The sequence below is a fragment of the Dermacentor albipictus genome, chromosome 7 (genome assembly GCF_038994185.2).
Source record: "Dermacentor albipictus isolate Rhodes 1998 colony chromosome 7, USDA_Dalb.pri_finalv2, whole genome shotgun sequence".
Lineage (NCBI taxonomy): Eukaryota > Metazoa > Arthropoda > Arachnida > Ixodida > Ixodidae > Dermacentor > Dermacentor albipictus.
The window spans coordinates 98,088,044-98,111,489 of NC_091827.1; the positions used below are offsets into that span (position 1 = coordinate 98,088,044).

The following is a 23,446-nucleotide window of genomic DNA, read 5'->3' on the forward strand; positions in this document are numbered from 1 at the left end:
GCGCGCGCGCGCGCGTTCAGTACATGCCGGTTTGTATGGGCCGGCGTGTCTAGTGCGTACGTGTTTTGTGAGTGTGTTGTCTGTGGGTCGCTGTGTGTGCGTGCACGTGTTAGCGTGTCTGCCTGCATGCATGTATGTGTGCTTGTTTGTGTTCATCAATGTGCGCGTGCGCGCTTTTGTGTCTGCGCTTTGAGAGTGCGTATACTTGTGCGTGCGGGTGGGTGCGTTTTGTGTGCGTGCGTGTGTATTGCATGAGGCTGGTAGAGTTTTACTCGCAATAAAACTCTTCCGATTTGGTGCAGCGAATGTTCCCGCCTGAAAGCCGAGTTTGGTTTCAAGCCACCCTGGACAACTGCTGTATGAGGCGCCGTTTCTCGGGAGGACCAGTGGGAAGGCGCCAAGTATACGCTTCGTCCTTTTTCCTCCCATGCACTGATAAATCAATAGCCTTGTTTTTTATTGTGAAAGGAACGGTACATCCAGAGCATAAATAAATGATTAAGAAATCTGGTAGTGTGTTTTAAAGACGTGGATTTCCCATTAGCCCACATTTCTTTTGATGCAGACAACCGCTGAAATTGTTAGCGGCAGGTTATTCGAGACGTTCTACGTATATAGCAATTGTCTTCAGGAGCTTTAATGAATTTTGAAAATTTGAAGTGTTGTGCTTTAGAGGTATCATATACAAGCTTTAGGTCTCCGAGTAATTTGCATGCCCTTCGAGAGCTGTCGCCTATAGCCCTATTGAAATTCGTAACTACAGTTTGGAGCACTGGGGAAGCTAGAAGGCTTGTCCTGGCTCTCGAGAAAGTGTTTAAGCTGGTGGTGTAGGTTGAGGAGTTTGGGGTTGGTAACACAAAGGATTTTTTATGCCTTAGCAGTAGGAATGACACAGGATAAAAAAAAATGTATGTGTGTCAAGCACAGGAAGCTGCTCATATTGTAGAAGCATGTGTGTGCGTGTGTGTGTGTGTGCGCCCATGCATGCGTGCGTGTGTGTGAATTCTCTCCTCAAAAGGGAGTATGTGTGTGAGCTATTTCATTGCTGGTCTGTTTGCCAAGAATTGGCAAGAAAACACAATAATCAATTTAACTTGAAATAATAAACTTCAAAGCATACTGGCGTACTGGCGACAGCAGCTTACAAGCATGCAGCTGTGTGACAATCTTAATGCATGACTGCAACATCTGGAAGGAGGCTTGCTTCTTCAGTAAGCAGCACAAAGTCCATGTTCTTGGCTTTTCTCGTTCAAACCAAAACGAGGCTCATTGCCAATGATCTTGTCTTTTGCTCTAATAGCATTTGTTTATCTTGTACTTAGAGCGTCGTTTCTCGCAGGTCATGCAGATGGTAGCAGCAATTTCACAGTGCCCAGCCTTGGCGCCCCCATCAAGAGCAAGCCACTTGCGTTCGCCTTCAGACAGATGGTTAATGTCTTCTTGAAAGCGGTTGAGAAGACAACATTGTAAGTAGATATAGTTGTGTAGTGTAATATAATAAGTCAAGTTATAATTTAAAACTCAGGCTCCTTGGCCGCCTAAGCTTGATATGATGTGCAGTTGTGTGTGGTTGTAAATATTGCCGATGGTACAGTGCATACTGCAGGTATGACTGCTGATCCAAAGTATACATTTGCATTTTCTTGATGGTCTTTCATAATGAGGATTTTCTTTGTGCAAGAATATTCACAGAATGCCGGGGCATTGTAGCATCATATTCTTTATTGTGCATTCACTGCTAATTTCGTATGACCTTCCTGCTACCAATTGCAGGAAAGGAATATTTGTTTACTCTCTGCAATGAGCTTGTTATTTGCTCATTGCATTACACCCTTCTACCTTTAATTTATTCCCATATAATTATCAAAACCTTAAAATTTCAGCTGTTTTTATTTTGAATACAATATCAAAATCAAAATGCACCGGATTGCAATCTAGACTGCAAGGGATTTGAAGAAATTACAAGAAACCAGGACCTCTGGAGAGCGTTAAAAAACGTTTCCGCAGGTAATGTGCCTAATTGTACTGAGTAGCTGCTCACGAAAATTGCAAGCATATTTCATTTCACATAGTTTTGCAGGATATAGCAGGCCTATCATAGTCTCTGAGCACAACCTTACCTCATTTGCATCATGAAAATGTGTCGTGCTGAATTTGGGACAAGTTTTGAAAAATGAATGTATCATAATTTTGAAACTACACAAAGTATTGGTTGAGGCTAGACAGTTTTCAAACAACTTGACCATGTTGAACTTAGCCATTACAGGACGGAAAAAAAAACATGCACAGGAGCACTCATTCAATGAAATGTGATGCTTGTGGTTATTTTCCACATGCAAAATGTACTTTTAAGCGAGAGAGGGCAGGTAGCCAATTTACAACCATTGTGACTCATGCGGGTAGTAGCAACACAGGATGAGAAATGGTTGTGTCTCTGAGGTTCATTGAATATGTGAAAACTCATATACAGTACACCCCCCCCACCCCCTATGAGGGGTAACCGTGCAATATGTTTTGGGCAAGAAAAAAGGTTGTTCTAGGAGACAAGAAATTTCAGACTAGTTGAGAGGCTACAGAAAGAACGACCATGTAAATAGTCACAGATTAACATAAACTGCATCGGAGTGGCATCACAGTTTAGAGCATGAAGTGGGAGCATGAGGAACGATCATAAGTTTAAATAAGGGCATACTACTTGTCAGTGCATTGCCAAGCTAACCCATTGAAAGAAGGGGGCGTGCTCTCAGAAAAATAGTTGATCACACATGCTAAATTTTCGAGGAAAGTATGCCAAAATGCCCATTCTTACTAAATTAGTAAATAAGAAATACACGATAAATTTTAGGATGCATAAAGTGCCTAATAAACTGCATTGTAGAGTTGGATATTGTTGGGCTGGATGCATGTATTTCAGGGCAAATGAGAATGCCAGTGGGGATTCCCTCATTTTCATTTTGTGTGCACACTCTGTAAAACAGTTCTCTTTGTCTCCTAGTGTAATAATGTTGTGTAAGAACAGTCATTTTTTTAATGCCGTGTGCATTTAACTCTTAATGTGCCATATCCCGTAAGCTTCTCACCTGCAGTACTTATAAAGTGTAATGCAGATATATTGCAGATTTCATAATGTCAATTTTGTATTAAGGTCACATACACACTCTTGGACAAATGTCTGTTGTTGAGAGATGTCATTGGTAGTCTTTAAACTTTATTCACTCTTATTTTCTATGGTGAAAAGGCTACTGTAAATTTATGTTTTTGCTGCTGTATGTACCTTGTGTTCACAATGACATAGTGGTTTAGCATTCACAGTAACATGCAATTCCTTAATTTGCAAAATAGAAACTTCTCCTACCTTTCACTTGTCTTGCCCAGTTGCCTGAGCGGTGCATTCTGCCCAGTCACATTAATTATCATTTTTCCGCAAAGTACGTGTGTAATTGCACGGGCTGAATTCTCATGATTCTCTTATTTTGCTAATGCAGGATGCAAGATTCCAGCAATGCCATGCGCTGCATTTATTGGTCAAGATGCTCAGAGAATGGAGTCCCTGCACCTCGTGGTTAACCGTGAACATTTCTTTTTCTTTTGGAAAGCTAAAGGCCATTTGCTGCATCACTTGCATTTTTGCAGCTCAGATGTGTACTATATTTTTCTAATTTTGAATCAATATTGGCTGTTCAGTATAAAAAATGACGTACAGCGTGAAGGACAAGGACTGCGAGAGACACACTCCACTGACTTTCAACAATATTTTATTGCGTTGCCACATCGTGTGTGTATACACAGAGGGGTCATGCGCAGAAAATGAAAGCCAGTCGCAAGGGGTGTTCTAACAGCAAGTCATTGTAAAAAGAACATGGTCACTTGAAAAAAAAAATCACAATTTCTATCTGTTTAGATACAAAATTTCACTAGGGGTCAGCGTGATAGAGGGGCCACTAACGCACACACAACCCAGTTTTCTGGTGAAATCAGCTTCAATAATTTACCGGGTGAGCTGTGTCTCGCTGAAACTTCCGTATCTGAAAGAGGGGCATGCAGCCGCAGTCCCGGCAATGAATGCCCAAGTGGCCTTGAACAGTGTTATTGACGTTGTTATAGTGCTCTCTTAAACGATCATTTAGGCGCCTGCCTATCTGTCCAATATATTTACTGCCTCAAAATGGGAATTTGGGAAACCATTCGTTGCACACATCGCAAAACGTTTTCTGTGCCCGGCAGAGCAACAACTCTGACGTGATTCAGGTGCGTTTACACACTTACAGAGCCTTGGCAGCTTTTCCGGGGTTGAGAAAAGGACTGCGATTTCTGTAGGTTCCCTAATCTTTTTTAGCCTATGGGAGACATCATGAAGATACGGTAGCACTGCAAACCTGTGTCTTTCAACCAGCTGGTTCCTTGACCGAGCGCGCTCATCATGTTTTGTGCACTTCAGAAGCTGTTCCGCTATGCCTGAAATTAAGGCCAAAGGGTAGCCAACCCAAGAAAGGCAATCAGCCTGTGCAGCAACCATTGTTGCATCTCGTGTGAGCAAGATTTATTGAGGCTGTTAAGGAGGCAAAGCTTTACAATATCTCATTTGACTTTGTTGAACAGACAGGCAGGCGCCTAAACAATCATTTAGGAGAGCACGATAACAACGTCCATAACACTATTCAAGGCCACTTCGGCATCCATTGCTGGGACTGCGGCTGCGTGCCCCTCTTTGAAGGTACGGAAGCTTTAGCGAGACACAGGTTATCCGGGAAACTATAGAAGCAGATTTCACTAGAAAACTGGTTAGTGCGTGCGTTAGTGACCCCTCTATCGTGCTGACTCCTAGTGAAGTCTTGTATCTCAACAGATAGAAATCCTAATGTTTATTTTTTTCAAATGGCGATGTTCTTAGTACACTCACTTGCTGTTAGACACCCCTTGTGACTCATATTCTGCGCATGCCCGCTTTTGTACAAATACACATGATGTGGCAACATAATTAAATATTGTTGGAAGTCAGCGCAGTCTGTCATCTCTTGCAGTTCTTGTCATTCAAGCTGTACGTAATTTTATCTCATTAATTGCAAACTATCCCAAGAAACTACCCTTGTTCAGTATAATTATAATGTTTGATACGACCATTTGCTGGCAAATGTTAACAGTGTGATATTTACCTTCAACTTTTTCATGACTGCCTATGCCTGTGTTCTTTTAGTAACCAGAGTATGGCTAATTTATTAAACCATATTTGCTAATGTGCATGCTCACATTCTATAGCATGCCTTAATCTTGAATTACTGCATCTAAGTGCAAATAATTTAGAAATTTACTATGTATTTTAAAACACTGTCCACATTTTGTGCTCAGCAAAATCGTTTAATCAACAGTGGTTTGTTTTTATCAGGCCTCCTACTGCACTTTGCACCCAGGCACTAGTAGATGTGGAATATGCACTCTTTTGATTTATAGTAAGAAAAGAACCTATTTTCAAACTACATATTGTATATGTACCAGTGCCTTAGAGTTACAAAACAAAAATTTATAGAAACTGGTATTGTAGTTAGAAAAACCGCTACACAGCACCTTTAGCCCAGAGAACTCTCGTTTCACAAAAAAGGACAGTCAGTGGGCACGGGATAGCGGCAACCATGCAGTCGCCGCTAAACCCTTTTTGCTTCTTCATGCAGTTCATCGTGCTCCTTGGAGTATGGCTGTATCCCTCGACCTGCGCATGTGCGGTTTCACCAGTGCTCATCTATAATGACTCACCGACACCATTGCCAGTCCTGCTATCTGACGCAAGTCAAGATCTTTGGTGCCAGCAAGTAATCCAGGGCGCCATCTTCATACCTTTGCACACGGATTCACAGCCGCCAGGAGTGACATCTCCCTTCTGGCTCTACTTAAGCAGCTGCCTTCGTCCGGCCACTTTCAGTGGGCACGGGATAGCGGCAACCATGCAGTCGCCGCTAAACCCTTTTTGCTTCTTCATGCAGTTCATCGTGCTCCTTGGAGTATGGCTGTATCCCTCGACCTGCGCATGTGCGGTTTCACCAGTGCTCATCTATAATGACTCACCGACACCATTGCCAGTCCTGCTATCTGACGCAAGTCAAGATCTTTGGTGCCAGCAAGTAATCCAGGGCGCCATCTTCATACCTTTGCACACGGATTCACAGCCGCCAGGAGCGACATCTCCCTTCTGGCTCTACTTAAGCAGCTGCCTTCGTCCGGCCACTTTCAGTGGGCACGGGATAGCGGCAACCATGCAGTCGCCGCTAAACCCTTTTTGCTTCTTCATGCAGTTCATCGTGCTCCTTGGAGTATGGCTGTATCCCTCGACCTGCGCATGTGCGGTTTCACCAGTGCTCATCTATAATGACTCACCGACACCATTGCCAGTCCTGCTATCTGACGCAAGTCAAGATCTTTGGTGCCAGCAAGTAATCCAGGGCGCCATCTTCATACCTTTGCACACGGATTCACAGCCGCCAGGAGCGACATCTCCCTTCTGGCTCTACTTAAGCAGCTGCCTTCGTCCGGCCACTTTCAGTGGGCACGGGATAGCGGCAACCATGCAGTCGCCGCTAAACCCTTTTTGCTTCTTCATGCAGGTCTGTGAAGCTCCGTCTCTTTACTCTAAACGTACAAGTAACGTCTGTCTGCTGCTTTTCCCGTGCCCAAGTGTATTTTTTGCCTCACTGTGTGAATGTGCGTTTGTTGCAAGGCTACTGATCCTATCTGGCGACGTTGAACTTAATCCGGGACCCGCAACTGACGCGCAGTACAAAGAACTTCTTGCAGCCATTTCTGCCCTTTCAGCAAAAATAGATTCACGACACACAGAGGTAATGAGTGGTCTCGCCGAATTAAAGGAAAAGCAAGCTCAATTAACTAATCAAGTTTCCGATTTAACCACTAGATTAACGACAGTTGAATCGCTTGTTGATTCACTTGAGCTTAACCCGTCGTCAGCTGACATACCTGCAGTTGTAGCTCACGCCGTTAAAACTGAAAATGCCTCCCTCCTGACACGTCTCGATGATCTGGAAGATCGCTCCCGCCGGGATAACTTAATATTTTATGGTATTTCTGACTCTCCCTCAGAAACATGGGCACAGTCTGAAAAATTGGTGTGTGAATTTTTGTCTCGTCATCTTAAGTTTGAGGTCCCCGAGAATATGGTTTGTAGAGCCCACCGACTTGGCTCGTATACTGCTAATAAGACTCGCCCGATTATAATGAAATTTTCTTGCTCAAAACTAAAGGATAAAATTCTGGCACTAAAATCTAATTTCAAATCCACCGGGGTATCTGTGGGCGAAGATTTCTGCCGAGCAACGCGCCAGTCTAGGAAAAAGCTGCTTGATTTTGCTAAGGCATCAGGACAGACATACTCAATACGGCTAAATAAGTTATTTTTGAACAAGTGCTACGTTTACTGTTCTACCACTGACAATGTATGCGAAGTCAGCATGCCACGTGCAGCACGCTCTTCTGATCGGTCGCGTCAAGCTATCGAAGGAAATGGTTCGACATAGCTAGCACATGCGCAATCTAATAACACCTTATCTGTTTTTGTCACTAACGTGCGAAGTCTACTAAATAAACGTGCTGCGGTGTCCTCGCTGATTGATTCATGCGCTGCTGACATAGTATGTCTCACTGAAACATGGCTCTCGGCTCGGATAAAAAATAGCGAAATTTTTGATTGTGAAAAACTGTTCATGTTATCGCTGCGATCGCGGTGTGCGATCAGGTGGAGGTGTCTTGATTGCGGTTACTGAAACGCTCACATCGAGCTCAGTTTCCATAGAAACGCCACTTGAACTTGTTTGCGTGCGCGTTGTACTCGACAACAGAGATGTTATTTTTTGCACATGCTATCGCCCTCCTACTGCTTCGACGTCATTTTGCGATGACCTTCACGACGCATTGAACAAATTAATTGTCAGATACCCTAACGCTCCCCTTTTTCTTCTTGGTGACTTCAACTTTCCCGATATCATTTGGCGTAACGACACGGCAACGTCCCAGTCAGAGTACCCAGTTTATAAACACTTGTTTGGATTTCCACTTCACCCAGCTTGTACTGAAACCAACGCGCGTGTCTGCCTCCTCATCTAACATACTAGATCTGATTCTCACTACGAACCCTGACACAGTTTCCCCAATTCTTTACATAAAAGGCGTAAGTGATCACCTTGCACTCACTTTTCATATCAATACACGGGCTCCTGTAAAGAAAACTACGAAGGTGATCCGCGATTACAGCAAAGCCGACTTGGCTTCCATTACCACTGAAATGGAAAATTTCGCAGCTTCTTACATCGCTAATTGCGATCAGCGCTGTGTTCAAGAAAACTGGTGCATTTTCAAAAATAAATTGTTGTCATTAATCGAACGTTTTGTACCGCAAAGAACAGTCTCTTGCAAGCCACGGTCCCCTTGGTTCAACCCCTTTCTGAAGCGGCTACGTAACAAAAAAAAAAGCGGTTGTTTCGTCGCGCAAAAGCTTCATGCAGTGACGTTGCTTGGTCCGCTTACTACCTCACTGAAAATGACTACAACACAGCCGCCGCTAGTGCGAAACAGCATTTTTATTCTGTTACCCTTCCGTCCATCTTGCAAACTAATCCTCGTAAATTCTGGACCATAGTTAACGGTACTCCAAGCAAAATAATCCAATTAACATACCCAAACGATCAACCTGTTGCTCCTGAAGAATGCTGTAATGTATTTAATGATGTGTTCTCTTCACATGTTACCACAATGCCTAGTGGATTACCGGTTTTATCCAATTCTGGTTTTTCGTCCATGGATCCAATCTCTATTGACTGGGTTGGTGTTAGCTGCCTAATAAACAATCAAAAAACGTCCTCCTCTGCCGGCCCAGACTGCCTGAACTCAAAAATTTTGAAGTGTACTGATGTATTTTCTGCTGTTATCTTGTCACACATTTTCACTCAGTCATTACAGCAGTCTGTTCTTCCAAACGACTGGTGCGCGGGAAAGGTGATTCCAGTTCATAAATCGGGTAACACACACTTACCCAGCAATTACAGGCCTATCTCACTAACTAGCATTTCATGTAAAATTCTTGAGCATATAATATATTCACATTTGGCTGAGTTTTTAGAATCAAACTCCTTTTTCAACCCCTGTCAACATGGTTTCCGTAAGTTCTTTTCCTGTGAAACACAGCTCTTAACATTTACTAATGATCTCTTTGCAATTTCTGATCTAGGTACCGACATTGACTGCGTATTTCTTGATTTTGCGAAGGCCTTTGACTCTGTGACCCATGATTTACTTCTGCTTAAGCTGTCTCAACTTAACTTGGACGCAAATGTACTCGAGTGGATAAAAAACTTTCTTTCTAACAGGACGCAGTTTGTAAACGCTAATAACTGTAATTCTCGGTTTTCTAACGTACCAGCAGGTGTTCCTCAAGGGTCAGTCCTGGGTCCACTTCTCTTTCTAATCTATATTAACGATCTTCCGAACTGCGTTCTTTCCTCTTCCATAAAGCTTTTCGCGGATGACTGTGTTCTCTACCGTAAAATTACTAATCCTTCAGATTCCCAAGAGCTGCAGGACGACCTTAACCGCGTAATTGAGTGGTGTTCTAATTGGTGCATGCAACTAAATTCAAATAAATGCAAGGCCATGCGTATATCTCGTAACACTGCCACGCACACCTACTTTATTAATGGTGCACCTGTGACGTCAGTTAGCTCTTACAAGTATCTCGGCCTTCACATATCAAATAACCTTTCTTGGCACTCGCATATTGACTATGTTACTAAAAACGCTAATAGCATGCTTGGTTACTTACGCCGTAATTTTAGCTCTGCCCCTTCTTCCCTGAAGCTAACCCTTTATAAAACTTTAGTTCGCTCCAAATTGGAATATGCTTCAGCCATTTGGGATCCGACTCAGTCGTCATTAGTTTCTTCTCTTGAAAGTATTCAAAACCGCAGTGCACGCTTTATATTATCTAATTATTCTCGCTATGCAAGTATTTCTTCAATGAAACGAACTCTTAACTTACCTGATCGTTCGTCACGCCGCAAATATTCCCGTCTCTCCCTTTTTCACAAAGTTTTTCACTTGAACCCCCTTTTAAAAGAGACCCTTCTTACCCCTCCGTCATATATTTCTGCCCGCACTGACCACAGCCTTAAAATCGGGGTGCCATTGTGCCGTACTAACCGGTACAGTGACTCATTCATCCCCAGGACAAGCACGGACTGGAATCGCCTTCCCGCCTCAATCGCACTCATCACCGACCCTACTAACTTCAAAACCGCCGTTCAGAATGCCTTTTGTTAATATCTTTTGTAAATTTTTTGTTAATACTTGTTTGTATTTTTTATTTTTTACTGCAGTACTTCTTGTTTTGACTCCACTCCTTTCTGTAACGCCTTCGGGCCTTGAAAGTACGTGAAATAAATAAATAAATAAATAAACTATGTAGGCACTAAAAAATTCTACGTATTTGTTGTGCTCAAGTAATCTTGTTGGAAATAGAAAATTAGCAATAAGGCTTCTGGCATAAACCTCACTTAAAGCATGTCTATGCTTGGAAAGTATTGTTTCAGTGTGAAAAATGTTGGCCAGTGAGGCTTTACATCGACTTTCCAAACTTTTCATAATGCTTTGCAATTACATTAGTGTACAAAATAACACGTGCCTTTCTTGTGCGTTTCCTCTGCATTTCAATTGCTTCCCTAATTCACCTTTGCAATATGCCTTTTTTTAACGCATCAAAACTTGAATTTTCGTTCACTGGAGCCTAATACTAAAAATTTATTCCTTTATGTGGCCCAAAACACTGCGAATCAACCCAGGCTCTTTCAGTGCCGCTATACATAGTTTCTTCTCTAATAACAGATTTGATCAATACATAAAATTTTAGGTACCTTTGTGGGGAATGTACATGTTCTTGCACTTACCGATGTGTTTGGTGATTGTGCATGTTTATATTTCATGTGATTTATGTATATGTTGTACTCTGTATTGCAGCATGCAATAAATATATTTGCGTTTTCTTGAAAATGCAGCATATATCTTACCAGTCTGTGATGCATGTTATTTGGATATGGAAATCGTGATATCCTTGGTGTTGATATACATGCTCAAAAGTGTCAAGTTTGCTAGGTTGTATTTGTGCAGCGAAGACAGGTTTTCCAATATGCACCATGAATTACTAATATGTAATGTGATCCACACGTATAGGTGTTGTGTATGCCCATCGAAGCTTCAAGGCCGGCTGTTCGACAGTGCGTTTGGTAGCCGAACTTGAACCTTCTGGCACACGCAATAGTTGCGCGAGGATCGCTGTACATAGTAGTAATTGAAGGCGTGTACTGCCGAATCTGCCTTCCATACACGCTAGAAATAAAAGGGTGTACACCCTTCCAACACCCACACAGATGGGTGTTAATTTGGACGAGCACCCTTACACCCTAAATTTATTTTGCTGGACACCCTTCCTTTAGGGTGCTATAGTGGCACCCCAACTGTAGGGTGTAGACAACAGCACCCTTAGGGTGTTCGTCTGGCGACAAACTGATTTACACCCTTAAGGGTGTTAAAATGTTTAGTGTGTGGTGCCTTTCGCTGATTCCGCCAGATGCGCTGAGAGGCAAAGTCGGCCGCAGGTGCCTTTGGGAGTGGCCACTCTTTACGTTTACCACGTTACTCTATGACACGCGGTCTCCAGCGATTATTCTTGTACGTTCGATGGCTCATGTACATAACCTGACACGCTTGACCCGCTGATCAGATTGCGACGATCGCCGTACCCTGGTGGCCGCTCTTGCTGAGCATTGAGTGTAAGTTGCTTTTGTGGGCACAAGTTCGCCCAAGAAAAAGTCACTACTCACGCCGTCACTACTACGCGAGTATATATATATATATATATATATATATATATATATATATATAAATGCAAGAGCTCAACGCTCACGCGTTGTGCTCTTGCATTCTGGTTTCCAACACACCCGTGCACGAGAGCAGGGAGATTTTTTTTTTCCTCCATAAAGTTGTAACGTACGTAAAGGAATTAATGAGAGTCCAGGGCGGATGACGTGCCTCCGGGATATGCCGTGAGAGTGCATGGGAAGCGCTCTGTACTCTAAAATTGACACGCTGGCCACTGCTTGCTCCTCCCTCCGCATGCGCCTCAAGGGGGCGACCGGAAAACCAATAAATTCAGTTTCCTCCGCCCTGCCACTCATGTGGCCATTCGGAGTGACATATTGCCCCTTCTTGCAATCCGCACGTGCTGACGTGATGTAAGTTGTCGGTTAAACGTTCAAAAACTGGACCACAAGGAGGCTCTTTCAGTCGGCTCCCTAAGCCTAAGCCCAGGGGCACACTTGCTTTGCGAATCCCACGGATATATTGTTTTTGGAGCTATATCTCTTTTCGCACCGTAGCTGCACCACAGAGTTGGCGGAGCGGGTCGGGTCTTGTATATGTTTGCTGTGACACGGTGTTTCTTTCCACTTTCCACATATTGCCACTCTTCTGTCTTCCTTCTGGGCCCCTTCTCTATTGTGTTCCCCGCCGCCCGATTCAACTTGCCCTCTCTCCCGCGACAACAGCAGCACGCGCACTGGTGCTGCGCAACGACCGCCGAAAATATCTCGCTGGTACATAAGTACTTGGCAAAGCCCAGAGAACAGGTCCGTCGCAACCATTTTCTTTACGTTGGGATCGGCGCACGACGTTGGCGCGAGGGTCCTGCTAAGCTCGCGAAAACCATCGGTCGATAACGCTGCCACGTGAGGGTCGCCAAGACAATCAACGGTGGAAAGGCAGATACCTTGCGGTAGAATTTGCTTTGGGAATCCAAAGTTAAAGACAGGCATGCGGGTGCGGTTCGCAGTAATAGTAAGTATACTGTGAAGCACGGCAACGTCATACTGTAGTGGAATGTCTGGCAGAGGAGGGATGAGGTACTCGCCATCAGGAACTGGCGGGGAAGACAACAGTTCAATATAGGCTATTGACTTTGGCGGCAGGCGAAGAAAGCCCGTGGGAAGTAAGCGACAGTGGGGTGCGTCAGAAGCTTCTCAGATAATTGGCAACTCAAGGCAAATGGTACTGGAAGAGCAGTCAATAAGAGCAGAAAGCAAGGGAAGAAAATCAAGGCCGAGAATGAGGTTGTGGGGGCAATGAGCTATTGCAGTGAAGAAGACAGGAGTGTGGCGGCCGGGGATGCTGACAGGTGCCGTACACATGCCGATGCTAGGCACAGTACCGCCATCCGCAACGTGGGCGACGTGTGCCGGCGCTGGGGTGAGGAGCTTGGTCAGTCGTCGTCGGAAGGCAGCACTCATAACAGAAAGATGTGCTTCTGTGTCGGTGAGTGCCGCGACAGGATAACCGTCAAGGTCCACGTCAAGAAGGTTTTGCTTTGTAGGTAACGTGAGCAGATGATTTGAGGGCAGGATCGACAACGCAGCTTCACCTCCAGAAGCTTCAGTGTCAAGTTTTCCTGCTGGATCCGGGAGGTGATAGGCGGCGAAGAGAAGCGACGGGGTTGGGGCAAACGAGACTGATTTCGTTGAGGTGAGGGTGAGCGGCTGTAGCGAAGTCTCGGAGCCGGAACATCAGCGGCAGTGGGCTCATGGTGGTTGGTATGGGGAACAGAAGGTCCAAAGTGGCGAGAATAAGCGGCGGCGTATGTCAGAGGAGGTGGTGGCCATCGGATGCGGCGGCAGTGACGGACGACATGGCCAATGCGACAGCAGTGGACTGAGATCAGTCTGTCATCAGGGGTACACCATTCAGACAGGTTGCGGCGAGATGTGGCAAAAAAGGACTGCCAGGGACTGCCAGAGAAAGGACTGCCAGAGAACTGAGGAACACTGGCTGGAGACGTTCTCACATTCTCAAATTCTACGTTCTCAAATTCTTGTCTGACGATGACCTGAATTATCGCAATGGTGGATGCTGGCAGATCGGGAGGCGTCGCGGAGAAAGCTAGAGAAGAGGTGGCCTCGAGTTCGCGGCGAACAATACGGGTGACGTCGTTCACAGGTGCTGGTCTGAGTTGCTAGACCCTCACATGTCGACGTAGCCGCAGTGTTGGGTAGCCGCGTGATGTGGTGTGTGATACGGCAGTTCTTAGCTTGTTCAAGGTGACGGCATTCTTTTATGATGGTGTCGATGGTCGAGACATTGCCGAAAACAACCAAATTGAACGCGTCGTCGGCGATGCCTTTTACCACATGTGGCACTTTATCTGTTTCGGACATATTCTCGTCAGCTTTGCGGCATAGAGCGAATACGTCGAGGATGTATGAAACGTACGGCTCTATATATGACTGAACACGAGACGCAAGAGCCTTTTACGCGGCAAAATTGCGCCCAATGGGGCCGCCGAACAGTTCCCGTAGATTTTCTTTGAAACTGCCGCAACTGGTTATCTCGTTGTCATGCGTTTGGTGACACACCCGTAGGGTGCCGCCAGGAGAAAAGATGACTTTGGCGAGCATAATCGTTGACTCCCACCTGGTATTAGCACTGCCGGGCTCATAGAGCTCGTTCCATTCGTCAATGTCCGGTCTCTCCAGGCCAGAGAACACACCAGGGTCGCTATCTGGGACCACCGTGACGATGGGAGCAGTCGGACAAGCCGAAGCCGTTGATGAGGCGGGTTTGTCACCGAGAGGCATGGTCACAAGCTCCATGTGCCGACCACTTCGGAGTTCCGTGGTGAGGACGGGGATCGCTAATCTCCACCAGAGTGTTACTTTGGAAGGACACCGACGAAAGAGGCTATTTACAGGCTGTTTACACTGGAGCCAGACAGCCAGGCCGACACTCGCTCACGCAAAGGTTACCAACCAACTTCTTCGTCGTTCTCGCAGCGGCCCGTATCTTGAGCATCACTCGATGATACCGCACAAACACACACACACACACACACACACACACACACACACACACACACACACACACATATATATATATATATATATATATATATATATATATATATCCCTTTGTTTCTAGACGCACGACTTTGCCGTTTATTTTACCATTGCAAAACGCCAGGCCGGCGCAAGTTTGATTTTTACTAGGACAGTGGTCATGTTTTAGAGAACATGCGTAAATCTTTGAATGGTGTCGTCCGATTGCAGTCGTTACAGTGAAATACGTATTCTACCGCTAGCAAGCACTTTGCAAAGCTTGTACACATGTTTTCCCAGTATTCCTTTAACAACAGAATGTGCCAACATGTTTAAACAGGAACAAAAAGAGAGATATGCTAAGGGTCCTATGATGGCGAATTTTTAAAATGCGTAGTTTATAGCAGAAATTAAAGAAGTGCTAATGCAATTCATAAAAGGAACAACCCTCGTTCTGCCAAGTTATTCCGTATTTCGCGTCAGCGTACTTTCTCTCACTTTTGCCGTCATTGTTTATCTAATCATTTTCTTATTGTTTATCTAGTTTACCTTACCTTACTTTAAGTGTATCCTTAAGGATATGCATGACTCTAATCTTATAGGTATTCTCGCTGACCAAGTGTTCTTTTTTCAATTGTTCCTTATCGCTTATAATAATACTAATCATCTATATTCACACTATTATACCATTTAAATGTCTTAACTTCAAAAATTACGCATTTCTCGCAGATACAAGGTATTACACATATTGTATGACATATTTTTCTGGGTACTTGCCAAATAATGCTTATGAATAAAATGTGGGCATCTTGGCAAACGTGAAAGGGCTAGAAATGACAAGAAAACACCAACCTAAAATTGAAAGACGACGCTGACATTGTGACCAGGTTTAAAGACAAACCAATTGGCTGTAGGACTCGTTCAGCTGATACCCGATGGTGCGGAATAAGGTGATAATTGTCGCCAAGTGTTGAAGAGAATTCCATTTGACCAAGTCAGGTCATTGTGACTCTCTTGTCACAATGGACCGGTTCTCCATGTTAGTCCCTTTGGCGACCCTCGTCGGCAGGAACCAGGCGGGACAGGATGATCACATCGCCCATGTAGAATTCTTGATTCGTCACGGAAATGGCTGCGCGCTCCTTGAAGTCATCTCCCGTGTCGAATTCTTGATTTGTCGTGGAGAAGCAGGAGCTCCCGTCGCCTCGATGATAGGCACGGGGTGCACGTAGCATGGCCGCTCCCGTCGCCTCGTGGTAGCCACGTGTTGCATGTGGCATGGCATAACAACAGCGAAATGTTATCTACACGGCGGCACTAAAGGACCACCTTTATGTACAAAACTTGATGTATTAAAACCAAAAAAGTCCATTGAGACCACAAAGTCCACTTAACGCTGTCTTTCTACAAGCCCACTAAACCTGCAGCTGCCATTCTGCACAAAGGAATTAACACTGTGGAATTTCACCTAACCCTGATAAGAGTGACCTGCACCATGAAACGTGCGGATAAAAAGCTTATTCTGAGACAAGACGATGAACTTAACCTGACAGAACAGGAGCTCTGTAGGCTTGACTTGGGTCAGTGACCATAAATTGGTCATTATGAAACAGGATGCTTAACGATTGCAAATTCTCGTTAATGTCTTCATCGGCATCATGTTGTGGACAACAGATGAAGAAAGGCCCGGTGTGGCAAGTGATCCCGCCCAGGAGTCCGTGATGTAAAGAAGTGTGAAAAACATTTCCATAGTTTAGGAATCGTAAGGTAAACTTGGGCTGCTGCTTCAAACAATACCATGCACTTAAATGAGTGGTGCCACATTTTTTCGGGTGTAGTGACCACCTGCACTGCACATATAATTTACTTAAAAGGAAAGCAAGGCAGAATGGGCCACATAAAACTAACGGCAATATTGCTCGCATAAATAGATATTTGCTCAAGTAGGCTGTCAATTTCTTATTTTAGGAAGCATGAAATTTCGTGAAATGTAGCTCCTGTCATATGGTTCCGCATAAGCGTTTGTCCTTATGCACATATTATTTACCCTACGCAAATGAAATTCTGGAGTTTTATCTGCCAAACCCACAGTACGATTATGACGGATGCTTTAGTGGGGGACTCCTGATTAATAATTAATACTCGTGGTTCTTTAATGTGCACCCGATGCTCCTTATGTTCTTGTATTTTGCCAGCATCCAAATGCGGGCATCGTGGCCGTGATTTATTTCTGCGCCATTTGGCTTAGCAGTGCAAAGTAAAAGCAATGCGCCACCACGTTTTTTTATGCTAACAGAGGGTACTTTCACAGTAATTTTGTATTCCGGAAGTTTTAGGTTTTTATCGCTCGAAAAGAGAGGAGAAATAGAGGTACGACGCGGACACAGCGCTGTGTCCGCGTCGTACCTCTGTCTCTCGTCCCTGCTAGTGCTCTAAAAACCTAAAATTTATGGAACACCAACATGTCCAAACCTACGCTCTTTCAGATTATTATGCTCTACCTGTTTGTGCTGGTTTTGAAATTATATTTTAGGCTGGTTACTTCTGTTGCTTCAATACTTGTAATTATTGTTGATCAAACAGTGTTTTTCTTTTTTACGGTGATAACTTGTTCCAGTGGTCTGCTAATGCGACAGCTTATTCTACCACAGTAATGCATGTTCCTTTAGAAGTCATAAGCATTGCAGAAAACCACGTATTTTTACTAAATTTCGTTCAATATCATATATGTTCTGAACACTAGAGCACTCTTACCTGTGTATTGCATAGGGGAAAATAAATTGCTGGCTTTTCTTTACTTTTTCAGGCGCCCAGCAAGCTCTCACTCAAGGAACACATTCGAATGGTCATCTGTCAGCAGTCTGCATGTATCATAGTACAATATGAAGGTGGAATGAAAAACACTTGTGAGATGTATGACATGCTGTTGCTTAAATTCAGAGGACATCGTTTTAATGAATACTCTTCTGAATCGGCTGTGCAAAAGAATCTGCGTAAAATATACTTTTTTATTTACAAGTACAAGCCTTTACTTCATTTCACATTATAACCTCAAAAACTTTTTAGCGTAGAATTGTGAAAAAAAGCACTACAGCAAGACAACACTGCAGTAAGTTCAGCACAAGTGATCATGCATGTAGTACCACTTACAAGAATTCTATTTGAATCCTTATATAAACATGTAAAGGAAGTGCCAATATTTTTTAGGGTTCATGCGCTTGCAGGTCGTGCAAGGTCGTTCATCTTGTATGCACTCAGATCTTGCAAACTTGTCCATGATGTATGAGAATGTCGTTCATTGGCAAGAACGCAATCTCATACAGACGTGGAGTACGACAAATCGTTCATTCGGCGACTAATCGTTCAGGCGACAAGAAATCGTACAGTCTATGGAGCAAGAATAGTGTACAACATTTCTCGTAGTTTCTAGTTCACATTGTGTTTAATAGGGGCACTGGGCGAAACTTGCAACAGGAAACACGGCTCGGCTTCTGTCAATCCCGTCGTTTATTTGACGCGAGTACGCAAGAAAAAATGTGAAATGGACTTACAGACCACGTTTTATTTATTTTTTATTCTTTCCCCCTAAAACTAAAAGGAATAGCGTATAAATAAACGTATACTTTGCGACTGAGCTTCCTTGCGGCACCTAGCAACAAGCTAACGGCGCGCCAGGCGCGACTGACCCGTGTGTCGGTGGCCTCGCTCGCCACCGAAGCCAGCGAGCCCGCTTGCGCATCTGAAATCCGCCTGTTCGGCGACCGGTTTCTTTTGTTTTTGCCTGTTTGTTGGGCTCCCAGCGTATTCTTGCGTTCTTCCTGCACTTCAGCATGGCACCACTGTACTATTAGACTACGGCAAGGTGATAAATTTGTTTTAGTCTGAGACGCATTCCAAGCAATTTCAACCTTTACGGCACGGAACAAAAACTTCCGACTCAGTTAAGGAAGAGCAGCTCGGCTGTCCTGCCATAGTTAATTTGGGTAAATGAGTCGTACTGGGATATCTTTGCGATGCTCCCTTTGAGCCTAAAACGCAATTATAACTTATTTCGGCGGTTTTGCGCAGGCTCGCCACACCCGCCTTTGTGACGCAGTTAGCAAAAGCACCTCAGTCATGTGACGCATTTTCGCCTGTACGGAATTTCACCGTGACATTTTTTTGCCTTTTCCCTGACCCATAACACTATCGTAACTGATTTCGCAATTTTGGGGGGTAAGTTTTATGCGCAGAGGCCGCGCGGTGAGTTGCGGCACTGTTAGTGAAAAGCAGCTGAAAGTGTGATACACTTAGTTTCGCGTGTACTGAATCTTACTGGGACGAGTTCGTGGCGCATTCTCTGACCTCCCAAAATTATGGCGATTAATTTCCTAACTTTCGGAGATAATGTTGACGCACGATCGCTGAGCCTCGAGCAAGTTAAGCAGAAGAAAAGCTAGCGGACCTCGGAGCGAACAACATATATGTTGTTTCGGTACTCGCGCTTGTCGAAGACGCGGCGAGCGATGGCCAAAAGGGATAGCAATGTAGTGTGTCGCTTGCAGCGGCAGAACGAACAACAGATAAAGCCGAGGAGCTGAAAAACCACGAATTCGAATATTCTGTCTTCTGAACGACTGAAAATGGCTTTGAATTCACGCACTTCTCTTTAGCGCGACTAGAAGGCATTCTGCAAGCGACTAGCATGGTCTTGCTGAGAGCCTGTGTTGTGGCTACCTCTGTGTATGTAGCGCTCTCACGTGTCGGCTTAGGCCAAGCTGGTTTTGAAACGCCCAGTGGCCCGTGAATTTGTGCTTGTAAAGTGCAGGAAATAATGCCTGGGAATATCGGAATGCTTGGAAATGGGATGTTTTATTCATAAATTATAGTAGGGGTTGGAATGAGTGCGTTAATTTCGACACCGTGTATGTAAATGCGAGTCGCCTTTATTTGTAATGTCGCCCATTCACCACTTTCGCACGTTTCCCCTCTACACGTACTATTCTCATATGCACTAAATGCTAAAGTAACACATGCCTTTTATTTCCAAAGCTGATGCTGTCCTGTGGAGCTTAGTACGGTAACTACTGCTGCTTGCCTGGTGCCACAACGTTGGATGATCTCACAAAAAGCCCCGAAGGAGCATTTATATTGAGCCAAATAAACATTTCCTCATGTACAAGGCGTTTTGCATCTACTTTATGAAATTTCACGTGACGCAGATTGGACAGAGCCTTGTAAAGATCATTCTGAATCATTTTAAATAAAGAAACGACTGCGCGCTAAGATCGCAGGCGATTGAGCATCAGAAGAATAAAAAAGTGCCGAGTGTCGCAGCCGGCGTAGCGCGCACCAGCTGGCGTTCAGAACGCGCGCGTACCCACAACCAAAATCGGACGGAGGTATTCTCTTCCGCTTGGTGCGCTACAGTCAATTCGGCCGCTGGTCTCTATGGGACGGTCCGCTCTTGTTGAATGTCTCGATGAGTGCGGCGTCGTCTGGGAGGCCTGTCGGCGGTGGATGCTGTGAATCGCGTCCACGCGTCACCCACGCGCTAGCTATAGCAATATCGAGATTAACGAGCCAGTCGCGCCGCGCTTCGCTCTGTTTGCAACGTGCAGCAGGAAACGGACTGTCGACGCCAGCCAATTAATATATTGCGAAATGAAAACACGTGCAGAGCTGCGCTCAAATTTTGCATTAGGAGTGTCGTAATTGCCGTAGAACTTTTTACGCATTTTATGAGTGCAGCTGCGTGAAACAAAGGCTCCGAGTGCATGTCGCTTACTTCAATGTGCTTTGACACGTTAATAAATTAACTGCAACAGTTCTGCGAAAGCGTAGTATAGTGATAGGTGGGGAATCACTCTCCACCAGCTCCCTAACCTCTGCAAACGAGCGTTTTTTGTTCCCTCCTCCCTAAAATTGAGCCGCAGGGCCCACAACTAGAGCTCGCAACGATTGTTATGTCTGAATCGTCCAAGGAGCTTCAAGAAAAACTACTGGAGTGGAAACTCCTGTAGCTTCTTACCAGGCAAGGTGAAGCGAATGCTTGTCCATACTTCTCCTGCCGGTTGTCAGTTGATCTCCGCTTGAAGATTAGGTGATGTTACTCTGTTAATGTAATGCTAGGGTAATTAGAAAATAAAAGCTGGTTGTTCCCAACGAGCATGTCATTTTCTTCTGAGTATTGATGACGCTTTCTTTTCCCAATACAATGCGCCAGGATATTCGTATTTCAGACTAAAACCCGTAATACAGAGTAAAACGTAAATAAGTATGTGTCTGGTCAAACAAGCCAAGACTAACCAAGAAGATTGATTAACTCGTCAGAAGTGTACGAAAAGCGCTATTTCCTCATTTTTATCGTTGTTTATACTTTTATTGTGCCCTTCCTGCGTGGTTCCACCTTCGGGGCACCATTTCCACTCCAGCAGTCTTTCTTTAACCTCTTTGAATTCGCCGATGGGAAGTCATCATCGCGGTTACGATTTCCATTTCCTATTTCTTTAGTTCTCGTGGGCGTAAAATAGTCGTGGCCACAGAGTAAAATTGAAAGGAGTGCCGACTCTCCTCACAAGGCGTTGCATGTAGTGTACAGCGCGAACGCGACTTCCTGGCGAGGATCAAATCAAATCAAACTTCATTCCAACATTCGGGATGCTGAGAGCCATGTTCCAAAAGCCGCTACACGGGCTTCAGCAGGACCACGAACTTCATAAATGGCGCTGATTTAATGCCCTCGTCTAGAGCGGTGACTGCCGCGGCCAGCTCCGGCGGTTTCTCTCGTGGTGACATTGACAAGTCGACTGCTTTCTAGACCAGCAGCTCGCAAATGGAACTGTGCACGTGCTTGCCGCAAATACACGCCCGGCGCTGTATGCACTTGCCCCTGCCGCTTCGCGCATATGTCACTATTCGAGCGCGCAGAACTACAAAAAACTTAGTGCAACACGTTGACGGCAAGGAATCTTGACCGCCTTTCCTTCAGTACAGGTTTATGTGAGCAAGCGAATGAACGAAAGAGATAAAGATGCTAACACTACTCACCAGAATATTTCTAGTAAATGGCGAAAGATTTCTGTCAGCTATTCAGTAATTTGCGCTTGAAATGAGCCCTACATATTCAAAAACACGAAGGCTGTTTGCTCACGAAGGAAAATTCCAGCATCTTGTACTACCACCATCAATCTTATTCCGTACACGAAATTAAATAATCACCTAGAATACAGCAAGAAAACCTTTATTGCACAATAAATATCACGAGTCGTTATAACATATCGCGTACAACTGTTTTGTAGGTGACTGCAACACCGTTTCATCTCAAAAGAGCACCCAAGAAAAAATAACTTTATTTTTATTTCAATGCGTTGACTTGCCGTCATTCGGTACTTTTCACGTCTAATGCTACTTCTTTGCTCATGTGGCAGGCTTTTATTCTTCTTCACTACCCCACACGCACCACGAGTGTAATTATAATACCCCGTTAAATGTCACAACCAGTCTGCTGCAGGGTTCAATGCTCAGACCAAGGTTGTTCCAGCTTTACAGTAGGTATATAGCACATATTGGCATTAAACAAGCTTTTGTAATGTATTCACATCACACTAACCCATTTCTCGCTCAAAAGATAGCTCATTGGATGCGATAGCACACTCCTCTCTAGAAGAATAATCTAGATAACTATACCATAAAAAGCTACAATTACGGCGCGCAAGGGGCTGTCGCGTGAAATTTTTTCGTATTTCGCAGACGTCCGCACTAATCCGAAAAACATTTACACTTAATAAATAGAAAGTAAAAAAAAACTCTCTAATAGGACGTTTTGCAAAGCACTGTACAACTTTTTAACTGGAATTTTCTTTTTGCCTAACCTCTTTGCTTCAGATGTTTCTTAATTCATCTTGCGTAATTATCTGAATAAGCAAAATACAAAAGGGAGCAACATGCATTTGGTCGCGTCGTCTGAGAGTGCATCGGCCTATGCTTAAACTCTGGCTAATGTTAGTTAGCACACCCTGTATACATTTTTTGGTGCTAACACATTTTGTTTCAGTAACTCTTCCAATCTGAAGAAATGTATACGTCTTTGCATCAGTGTGATCATCCCATTACTTTTCTATCATTTGTAGGTTGTGTGTAGCTCTCACCAATTTATTTGCGATTTCTTTATGCATCTCACTTGCTGCGAACTGACGGGGGTACAAGCCATTCTAAGCGATTTAAGACTTTAGCCTCTGTTTCCTCCAGCAAGACTTGAAATAAATAAATTTTAATTTAATTGAACTGAATATATTTTTATTGTTCCCATTTCGCATGATCGTCGATAGCGTCCGTGGTCGGGCTTTTTCCATTCGCCATTGCAAACGAACAGCGTGCCGCAAAGCCATAGTGTTTCACTTGACGACACTGGCAAAAATCTCGCTGTGCCTGACTCAAAGTTTGCTGGTTAGGAGGTTTTTCACGTGCTAATTTCGTGACTTGACGTCAAGGCGGCGTGAATTATTGTTTTTTTTTTATTTAGGTAGGACATTTGGCAAAAAAAAATAACAAAAGCT

At 44.3% G+C, this 23,446-nt stretch overlaps 1 protein-coding gene and 1 long non-coding RNA gene across 2 annotated transcripts; both read left to right on the plus strand.

The window, feature by feature from the left end:
- Positions 1-225: 225 nt before the first annotated feature.
- LOC135916841 (uncharacterized) lies at positions 226-3,890 on the plus strand. The gene is made up of 3 exons (XR_010569084.2): positions 226-401; positions 1,340-1,466; positions 3,486-3,890. It is a non-coding gene; the product is annotated as an uncharacterized lncRNA (long non-coding RNA).
- Positions 3,891-4,782: 892 nt separating this feature from the next.
- LOC139047876 (uncharacterized) lies at positions 4,783-19,000 on the plus strand. The gene is made up of 3 exons (XM_070522028.1): positions 4,783-6,593; positions 17,716-17,815; positions 18,978-19,000. Exons 1-3 carry the CDS (start codon positions 5,628-5,630, stop codon positions 18,998-19,000), a joined length of 1,089 nt encoding a protein of 362 aa, XP_070378129.1. The 5' UTR covers positions 4,783-5,627.
- Positions 19,001-23,446: the final 4,446 nt, after the last annotated feature.